At 39.7% G+C, this 10,711-nt stretch overlaps 1 protein-coding gene across 17 annotated transcripts in view; it reads right to left on the minus strand.

Moving 5' to 3' along the window:
• Positions 1-8,725, minus strand: part of scrib (scribble planar cell polarity protein) — a 284,575-nt gene extending 275,850 nt beyond the window's left edge. For 6 of the 17 annotated variants that reach the window (XM_051929190.1, XM_051929189.1, XM_051929183.1 and 3 more), the window contains exon 1: positions 7,600-8,724. In XM_051929190.1, the coding sequence (XP_051785150.1) occupies positions 7,600-7,758 (159 nt within the window). In that variant the 5' untranslated portion in view covers positions 7,759-8,724. Of the gene's footprint in view, positions 1-7,599 lie in introns of all 17 variants that reach the window. The other 11 variants (XM_051929182.1, XM_051929181.1, XM_051929180.1 and 8 more) reach the window with 5 other exon arrangements.
• Between the last annotated feature and the right edge of the window lie 1,986 nt (positions 8,726-10,711).

Genomic DNA, 10,711 nt, shown 5'->3' on the forward strand with positions numbered 1-10,711 from the left:
TGAGCTCTCTCTGCCTCTCCAAATAAACAGACACCTCTTTCAAATGTTAATTACTTTTCTGCTGTTCACAGTTACACCCTTGTGATTGATGCACACTTTTTAAATAAGTGAAGTTGTGATGGCCGCTATCAGTAAGCACCCTGTTCATCGGCAAAGTGTTGACAATCCAGTACATCCATTGTATCATTCACTTGGGATCATTCATTCAGTGAAGAGAGATTTATCTGCAAAATGCACGTGAGTAACAGCCAGACAAAAAAAAAAAAAACAGACATAGCAAATGCCATTTATCCAGAGTATGAATGCCACAAAGAAACCAAATTCATAGGAGGTGCTAAATCAAAAGGTTTCACTAAACTGTTATTTGTAGATATACAGAACTGTGTGTGAGAGACAGAGAGAAAGGCTTACATAAGCAAGAATGCATACCTTATAAGCAATACTAAACTGATGGACAAACTTAAAAAAAAATCTTGAGTGGGGAAATATCTACAACAAAGAAAATGAAAAAACAAACAGCTCTCATACAGCCTTTTATATTTTTAATTATTACATATGACAGTGTCCCAAACCATAACTCTCAAACTCTGTGCTGGGAGAGTATGGAAGCTGCTATCGTTGCTCTATCCAGAGACTGAGAGCAAGATCTTTTAATTTCAATATCCTACTTAAGTGAAAAGCACAAGTTTAAAATAATCCAACAATACAAAACTTTTCAAATATAAAGGAACAATATTCAGTCAATAAATGTAAAACAGCAAGTTTCACAGTCTTTTCTTTCAGATAGTTTGATGGTAATTTGAATTAACAATGATTTAGTGTTTTTTTTTTTGTAGGTTTTTTTCTTACACAACTACAATACAGTATACTGAAGCTTTTTCAGGTTTGGTTCTTTCATTACACTGATGGTGTCAGGAAGGCTCCAGCTCCCTGATCTCCTGTATTGAAATAATAAATACTTAAACTTTCATAAGAACAAATTAATGCAAACATGGACACTAAAGTTAAGCCAAGGACAAGAAAAAGAGCTGTGAGTGAAAATATTTAATACGATGTCTGAAACTTGAGTTTTATGCTAAATGTTGTGTGACATTTAGATACAATAAATTGCCAGCTAAATCATATCAAAGCTGAGCATTCATCAGTAATCACTTCAGATGGACAGAAATGGAATCCCTGGCAAATGACTACAATCCCATTTTCACAGCTGCTTGACATACTTTTTTTATATCAGTGGGAAATTTGGAATGCATGCTCTGCCAGCAGAGCTGCATGGTGGCACAGTGATTAGCATTGTTGCCTCACTGCCTGTGTTTTCAGGTAAATTCCAGTCCGAGCACTTGATGTGTGAAACCTCTCTAGGTCTCCCACAGTCCAGTGCTGGGAGAAGCTATTCATAAAATGAATGGCTGGATGAGAGGAAATCAGGTTGGGAGGCCAGAGTTTTAAAGATGAAAATGCTTGGCTTAAACGCTTAGCACACACTTGTGTTAGCAATCTAACTGACCACTGCATAATTTGAAAAGCATTTCCATTACACCACCATTACTTTCCAACATTCTCATTTTAACTGTAAAATATTGAAGATTCCATCATGTATGTTTACAAATCAACTTGTGGTTTCCCCAAATTCAACTAAATGTGTCTGATAAAGCACAGTGGTCCAAAGTTATGATTTTGGCCATAACCAACAAAATGTTGCCCATTACCTACCCCACAACACACACATCTATCCTGGTAAGTATATAGCTTCATACTTCATTAAAGCATGCTGCCCCTGTTGCTGAAGCAGTAAAAAGCTATTGCGGAAACTTAAAAAGAATGAAGTCAAAAAATAATCAAATGCCAAATGAATGATGAGAACACAATAAACAAACAATGAATGATTTTAATGAACTTTCAATAGATCAGGATTATTAGGTTTCAGACATTAGGTTCTTTACTGGACCTAAAGACATACAGTACAATGCAAAATATAGTGCATATTAGTGCAACCTGGGGAGTTACAGGATTTCTTCCACAGCAAGTCAGTTCTGCTATTCACACGAACTGCTCAGTTCCCTGTACTTTCTTTGAAAACAGGCTTACCTTCTTACAACCTGGACAGATAATATCTGTGTGCACAAGGTCATGTTTATTTCAGCTAATCCCTGCAGGAACTGACCCTACAAGGGATGTATGACCATTACTAAGTAAACACTCATGTGCACAACCATAGCTAAACAGACGTTTCAAATTCATTTCTCCCCTTAAAAGTAGAGATAACCTGCATTTCTGAACGAATCTTGTGAAAACACCAAGACCATTAAAACTCAAGCGAAGGTACCAGAGCCGGGAATCAAGTGGCATAATATTACCTGTAACACCATGTGATACCTTCTTTCAAGAGGTGAATATTTTAAGCATATCATACATGTTTAGTATTTACATTTATGTATTCATCTTTATGTCATCCTAAGAATCTGTTTCAAGTGCAAACTTCACAATCTATCCAGCAAACTCTTTGTAAAAAAATTCTATATAAAAATAAACTGAACTGACACAGAAAAGAACCTTCATTATATTAGAACTACTTCACATGATATACAAAGTAACACATAATGATAATTTAAAAGAAAAAGCATATCAGTGTTATTTCCATAATGTTGCATATGGAGAAAACAAAAAAATTAACTTAATGACTTAAAAATCAATAGTAAAGGAGATTAAGAAAAGCACTGGACTAAATGTTAAGATTTTTTTATTTTTACAAGGTTCAGGAAGTAGAAGCATAACTTAAGTGGATGAGAACAATGATAAGGAAAACATCAGTAAAGCTGATTTGTGTTATCTATTAAACAAAATTAATTAAAAAGTTCAAGATTTCAGGCAAAGAAGATGCTATTTACCTGAAATTAAAAGGTGTGTCTATATACACAGCCGTGAATACACACAAATTAAGAATTCCAAAAGAAAACATACAAAATGTTGCAATGCATTTGTGCTTACTCCCTAAAAGCGAAGGTTCTAAAGTAGGTTTTGGGAGATAAATACAAGTTGTCTGTGAATGTATGAAGAATTAATAAAGTGTTTCAGGAAGAATAGTCAGAATCTGACATTTACAGTGATCCCTCGCTATATCGCGCTTCGCCTTTCGCGGCTTCACTCCATCGCGGATTTTATATGTAAGCATATTTAAATATATATCGCGGATTTTTCGCTGCTTCGCGGGTTTCTGCGGACAATGGGTCTTTTAATTTCTGGTACATGCTTCCTCAGTTGGTTTGCCCAGTTGATTTCATACAAGGGACGCTATTGGCAGATGGAGAAGCTACCCAACTTACTTTCTCTCTCTCTCTCTCTTGCGCTGACGTAGGGGGGTGTGAGCAGGGGGGCTGTTCGCACACCTAGACGATAGGGACGTTGCTACCTTCTGTGTGCAGCTGCTTCCTGAAGGACATGCTGCACGGTGCTTCGCATACTTAAAAGCTCAAAGGGCACGTATTGATTTTTGCTTGAAAAACAAACTCTCTCTCTCTCTCTCTCTTTGTCTGCTCCTGACGGAGGGGGTGTGAGCTGCCGCCTTCAACAGCTTTGTGCCGCGGTGCTTCGCATACTTAAAAGGCAAACATCCCTATTGATTTGTTTGCTTTTGTCTCTCTCTATCTCTGTGACATGATCTGCTCCTGACACACACTCCTTTGAAGAGGAAGATATGTTTGCATTCTTTTAATTGTGAGACGGAACTGTGATCTCTGTCTTTTCATGGAGCACAGTTTAAACTTTTGAAAAAGAGACAAATGTTTGTTTGCACTGTTTGAATAATGTTCCTGTCTCTCTACAACCTCCTGTGTTTCTGCGCAAATCTGTGACCCAAGCATGACAATATAAAAATAACCATATAAACATATGGTTTCTACTTCACGGATTTTCTTATTTCGCGGGTGGCTCTGGAACGCAACCCCCGCGATGGAGGAGGGATTACTGTACTTATTAAGTAAGCTGATACCATCCATCCATCCATTATCCAACCCACTATATCCTAACTACAGGGTCACGAGGGTCTGCTGGAGCCAATCCCAACCACCACAGGGCGCAAGGCAGGAAACAAACCCTGGGCAGGGCCCAGCCCACCGCAGTAAGCTGATACCACAAGATTGAAATGGTGTGATAAAACGTTCTTAATGAAAACCACTGCATGATTCCTAGCATTAGAAACAACAGAAGAAATCAAGGCAAAACTAATCTATTAAGAAAACAAATTAACCTATGTAAAAGAAATAAAACTGAATATTTAAAAATAAAAGCCTTCATGACAAAAAGTCAGTAGTAAAATCACTTTCTCTTTACATTTTTCCTTTATCTTGAACAGCTATTAGGCCACTTTTTTTTTTAATAAAAAAGGAAGAGAAGCAAATGCTCTGGTATAATAATTGATTCAATTGAAGTTGCCAAAAATCACACTCACTGCCACTTCCTCAATACAATGAAACCTAGCTATTAAAGTCTGCAAATAGAAATGTGTCAGCCCCATCATCCCATGCATTGTATTTTGCAGCACAGTGTTGCACAGATTACTTTAGGGTTACAAGCCAACAAATGAATCTCATAACTTTAGCTATCAAACATAAAATGAAATAATCATACATAATAGAATGTAAGAAATTTAACAAATGAGAGGAGACCATTCAGTCATCAACTTCATTTGTTTTAGCCAATAGCCAAGCTGTCCCGATATCTTACCCAGATACTTCTAAAAGGTTGTTGTGGTTTCTTCTTTGACAACACGTCTTGACAATTTGTTCTAGATTTCCACAACTCTTTGAGTAAAGGTGTGCTTCCTGGCTTTGGTCCTCTTACCCTTAATTTCCACTGTTGTCCTCAAGTATGTGATTCACCATTAAGTTGAAAGAATTCTACTGGATCTACTTTTTCAATGCCCCCAAGAATTTTGAAAACCTGGATTATGTCCCGACACAGTCTTTTCTGCTTGGGATTAAACAGATTTAATTCTCTGAGCCCGTCAATGTACGACATGTACCCCAGTCCTGGGATGCACTTGAATGCACTCCTCTGCACTGCTTCAAGCATTGCTATGTCTTTTATGTAGTGTGGTGAGCAGATCTACGCCCAGTACTCCAGATGCAGTTTCACTACAGCATTAATATAGTCTGAGCAGAACGTCCCTCAATTTATATTCAACTGCTTTTACTACCTAACCTGGCATTTTATTTGGCTTTAATTGTTTCTGCACATTAAGTGAATAAAATGTTATGTCAACATAAACCCCTAAATCATACACTATAGGATAATGTTACGTATCTTATATTTTGCCAAAGTGTAGCACTTTGCTCTTTTCTACGTTAAGATGGATTTTCTAAGTATTTGCCGGTTCTGAAGCTTGTCCAAGTCTTCTTAAATTGTTTTGTTACCTCCTCAACGTCTGTCATTCCTCCAATTTTAGTTTCATCTGCAAATTTCACAAGTTTACTAGCTATATAGAAATCTATGTCATTAATATAAAATCAGTGAAAGTACAGTAATGCTCTCTGGACAGACTTCTGAGAGTACACTGTCGGCCCTCACTATTCTCTCCCATAGGTTTGACACTACAAAAATGATAAAGTACAAAGAGTGGTACAACATTAGCTGCAGTGGATCTAACCAATTTAATCCTGTCTCACATCTCGAGACTGATGCACAAGTCTAGCGATCCGCAGAGATCAAACTTACACTTCACTGTGCCCCTGTGTTTCCCAATTTTTGATCCAATCAGCAGGGAACACCAATGCTGCCCACTCCCTTTGTACATTAACCTAGGTGTGTTTATTTTTTTTCTTCCAATGAGTGTTTGTCTGTCTTTCGTTTCCTTGTTCTATTCAGGCTTTTGTATGGGGGGGATGTTTCTCCTAAAGGCCATGTTACATTGCGTGACTTTTCCAGCAATTTTTAGCCATAGCCTTCATTTACTTGATCTTGGCGAGTCTGAGGCACACTGTAGATTGCTCACTTGAAGCAGGGTGCGTAATTTGACATGTTCAGCATCGCATACCAATAAAATCAAACAAGTTTATACAGTACTTTGTACAGTGCCAGCTGCATCAGGCAGCACACTATTGGCTCTCAGAAAAATGGGGGAGCACCACTGTGCTAGAAGATAGTCGGTAAACACAACATGGCCAGTGATTTACAGTCTGAGAAACACTGGCAGCAAGACCAGCAACTGCGGTAAGCAAATCAGACATACCCCACAACTACAAGTCGAGTAATGTAACATGGACTCAACCAAACTAAAATAGTAAGGAGATATTTTCAAACCTTAACCTAGACACTTAAGACAACTCTGTTATCTTTCCCACTAATTTAAGACTGAACCAGGAAACACTTCTTTATAGAGTTGGGGAAACGTTGAACAAACTTCTGCAACATTTAGTTGATGCAGAAACCTTGACAACCTTTAAGAGACATCTATATGAGATACAGGGACAGCTTAGCTATTACCAAGACAAATGCGCCTGATGGACTAAATGGTCTTCACTCATGTGTCACATTATTTACATTTTATAAGAAGAGGGTACTTTACGTTTTTGAACTGTATTCTTGTATTGTAATGCAACTTGTGATGGTGTTAGAGAGGTTGGAAGCCTGCGCTGATAGCTAGTTGCCGCACCCACCACACAACAAACCACCTGGATTGGTAGCTAAGTGCAGCGGATGACACCTCAGCACAGCTGGAATGTCAATCCTGCCACTTGCCCCCAAGATTTCCTTGTAAATTGTGATGGTGTGCTCTGTGAATACTTTGATAGCCCATTTCTGCTGGGAGTGTGCAAAACTCTGAAATGCTTTTTTTTTTTTTTTTTTTTTTAAGTATTTTATTAAAATCAAATAACATTCCATACAAGCATGTTAGGTTTAACAAAACTAGGTTCGAAACAAACCCATGGTCTTTGTGTGTGTTTCTTATTCCCAAGATTTTAAAGACGAAAAGTAATACACAGGTGCCAATTATAATGGCTCAGGTCTTGAAAACGTTAAGGTGCCGGCATGAAGGTGCTTGTTCAGTGACATTTGCACATGTCATCATAAAATGACTGCATTACTAAAATACTTGGAAAGCGAGAAGAAGAAAACAATCTCTTGTGTACAAAATTCACACCTCTCCAGAGCTTTGGGGTGTGGTAGAGACAAGCTTTGTATCTTTTGACACTGCAGTCCAACAGCAAGAACAGGCTATCTAAACAGGACTCCCAGCAATGTCAACAAATCGCCGATTAAATAAGAAATTAACTGTTAACAAACCTGATAAAGTACGACAGCAAAGGACAGCCTGGAAAATCACAGTTGCTACACCAAAAGTAAAATACGTGGTAGGTTTCATTCAGTCCCTTATAGTTTAGTTTTTCCTTACAGGCCGTTCTGATGTCACATGCACCAAGGTAAGACAGCATCCTCGATTTTACCATTTGATCAAAGATGAACAGTAAGAGGCCTAGGTAAACATTAGAACAATAAAACGTGCAATGGCCAGTTCCACCAGGTGAGACAGCTCTTCCTACTGTCTTACTACCGAGGTCACTTCACCTGACCTGGAGACCAAGATAAAAAAAAAAAACGTACCTTGGGCAGATCCCGCAGCTGGTTTGCGTCCAACAAGAGCTCCTCCAAGCTTCGACTGTAGCGATAGATCTCCTCCGGTACAGTCTGTAGAGAGCAGTGCCGCTTGTCTACGGACTCGACGTGGCGATTGCAGCGCCACAGTGGAATACACTTCAACATCTCCGACCGCCGTCTGGAGGCAGGGGGAAGGGGACTCAGACACCCCGCATCGGGGGGGAGGGGACCGGACTAAGTATCAGGCAAGCCTCAAAAAGAGAATGAAGAAATAGCAGCACGGTATAAAACGTAAGACGTTGGCGTCGAGGCTTACAACACAACCTGTACGCACTTCAGCAGCGCCTTCCACCCGGAACCATCCACAGCCAGGCGAAGTGCGTTCCGTAGTAAAGTATCACAACCGTACCCGTCGGCGGGGTTTTAACCCTTAAAAACAACCATAAAAGAAAAAAAAAGTACTCATCAAATAAAAAGAAAAGAGACCAGCAAAGGGCAATGGGAGTTCCGGGCACAGTCTCCTTTCTAATTCAAGGTTCCGCAATGTGTTTGTTTATTCTTCTTTGCGGTGGCAGAAACAAAGCACTACTTCATGGCGAAGCATCCCGTAGGCAGTAAAGGTGGAGAACGAGTTAGCCGCGCCCCCCCCTCCGGGGAAAATATCCAACAACGAGGAAGAAGATGTCAATAATCCTGACGGAAAATCGGAAGTGTAGTTACCTCAAAAGGTGCGGCGGAGAAGATAAGATGAGGAATGAGCAAAAGCCTCGCTTTGGACTCAAAGCTTAACGAACTGCAGAGTGAAGGCTGAAACGGCCGAGCCGCGCGCCAACTCTCTCTCTCTCCGTATTTCGCTTGCTCGCTCACTCGATTGATTCAATACGCACGCGCGCGTCAATGCGTCCACTCCGGCTTGGTGGCGCGCGCGCTTCTGCTCCGAGGGCCTGTCGTTCAACCCGCCGGGAGGTTTCCTGCAGACGTCTCGAGGAATGCGCCGGCTCTACAAAGCCTACACTCTGCTGCCGCAGAGTTTACAGGCTCCACCTTATTGTGGATCTTATCCGCCTCTTTCCCGTGTGCTATTCCGCTATTGATGGCTATAGCGCCCCACGCAGAGACGGAGTACAAACTGCATTAGAGTCCCGCACGTGGCGACAGCCAAACAGGGTGAGTCAGTAGAGCTGAGCCGGCAGGTTCGAAATTTAAACCTCCGAAACTGCGTCATGTGTGGATGTGCAAGGAAACGAGAAACATTGTCATTTAAGCGAAAAATATTACGAAATTACTGTTACAGGAACGAGTTATTTGTTTTATATAAGTAATTTATATTAAATATTTTGCGCACAAACACACGCATAGATAGTCATGCATTTTTTACACAGAATAAAGAAATATATTAGGTGTTTAAATGAAATGAATGAATGGAAACACCTTAAGAGAGGAATATCCTTATTTAACTTTTTGTTTTGTCGTGATCGTAAGATTATTAATGTAATTGTATCGTTCCACAAATTATTGCGTACAAGAAATAAATGAAAACATTTATCAGGAGAGCCTGATCTTAGGCTATGTTAGTATAATAATCAAATTAATTATATAGAGTTCATCTGAGCTTAAGGAGTTATCAGAACACAACAGTAGGTGGCAACGTTCAAGGGGCATCACAACCAGATCAAAAGATCTGTGCCAAAGGAACACACGATTAAATAAATAAATGTTCCAATAGAGTGGCCCTGTTGTAAGAACATACAAGCAACAAACGCCTATAGCAGGGAACCTAAATAGTGTTTAATTAACCGGGTAGTGCGTGTAATATTTTAAACAGTACTTCTCTTATTTTGTTATTGAGAAAAAAAAAATTATAAGAAATGGTCCAATATGAGTGACTGTCTTTTCTTTGTTGACGTGGCCATTGAAATGCCACTGATTGGTTAGTTTTATTAATTTATAAAATGATTACAGCTCTTGTCCAATATGTTAGCTCTATTTATATATTATGAAAATCTCTCTAATGAAAAAAGTGTTTACAATGGTGTGAGTACTTTTATTATGCAGAAAAAAGTCAAGGATAGAGTTACATACCATTTTATATTCTCTTATGGAAAAAATACTTTAAAGCAAAAATTAGAATAGGCAATCTTAATGATTTCAATTAAATAACGGGTGAATCAACAAGAATGACAATATGTGTCTGTGTTTTATTGTAGTACAATTATCTTCCATCCATCCATTTTCCAACCCGCTGAATCCGAACACAGGGTCACGGGGGTCTGCTGGAGCCAATCCCAGCCAACACAGGGCACAAGGCAGGGAATCAATCCTGGGCAGGGAGCCAACCCACCGCAGGACACACACAAACACACCCACACACCAAGCACACACTAGGGCCAATTTAGAATCGCCAATCCACCTAACCTGCATGTCTTTGGACTGTGGGAGGAAACCGGAGCGCCCGGAGGAAACCCACGCAGACACGGGGAGAACATGCAAACTCCACGCAGGGAGGACCCGGGAAGCGAACCCGGGTCCCCAGGTCTCCCAACTGCGAGGCAGCAGCGCTACCCACTGCGCCACCGTGCCGCCACAATTATCTTAAAAGTCTAATTTATTTTAGAGATATTTTTTAAAAGTTGTAGCTACAGTACTGTACTGTCTTCAAATTGCTGCTCAGAGTCCAAGCTGTGCCTGCAGCCAATGCACTTAACAAGGACATTTGTTCATGAAGCTAATTAACATAAGATTTCCATCTCCATGCAGAAAAGAACTCCTCAATTGGATTCAGTAATAGAGAATACAGTGGGAGGAACTCCATTTGCATCCTTGAGTGTGCATCAAACCTTCTCAGATGGGATTCATTCTATGAAAGCTGATGTCCCAAGCAATCATATAATTTTTCAAGATATTTCTGACCAAGCCCCTCTCATTTTCTGGAATCAAATGTGTGTACTGATTATCCAAGACATTAGTTTATCCTTAATTAGTCACGTTTAAATGCTAATTAGTTATTAGAGAAACCTTTGTAATTGCATTAGCACTGCTGAAACCTGTTATTCTGTTCAATAAACAGAATAGTGCATTGTCTGTCTTTGTGTGGCAAGGTAATGGCATTCCTAATGTT

This window comes from Erpetoichthys calabaricus, chromosome 6, assembly GCF_900747795.2.
Source record: "Erpetoichthys calabaricus chromosome 6, fErpCal1.3, whole genome shotgun sequence".
In the NCBI taxonomy this organism is placed as follows: Eukaryota; Metazoa; Chordata; class Cladistia; order Polypteriformes; family Polypteridae; genus Erpetoichthys; species Erpetoichthys calabaricus.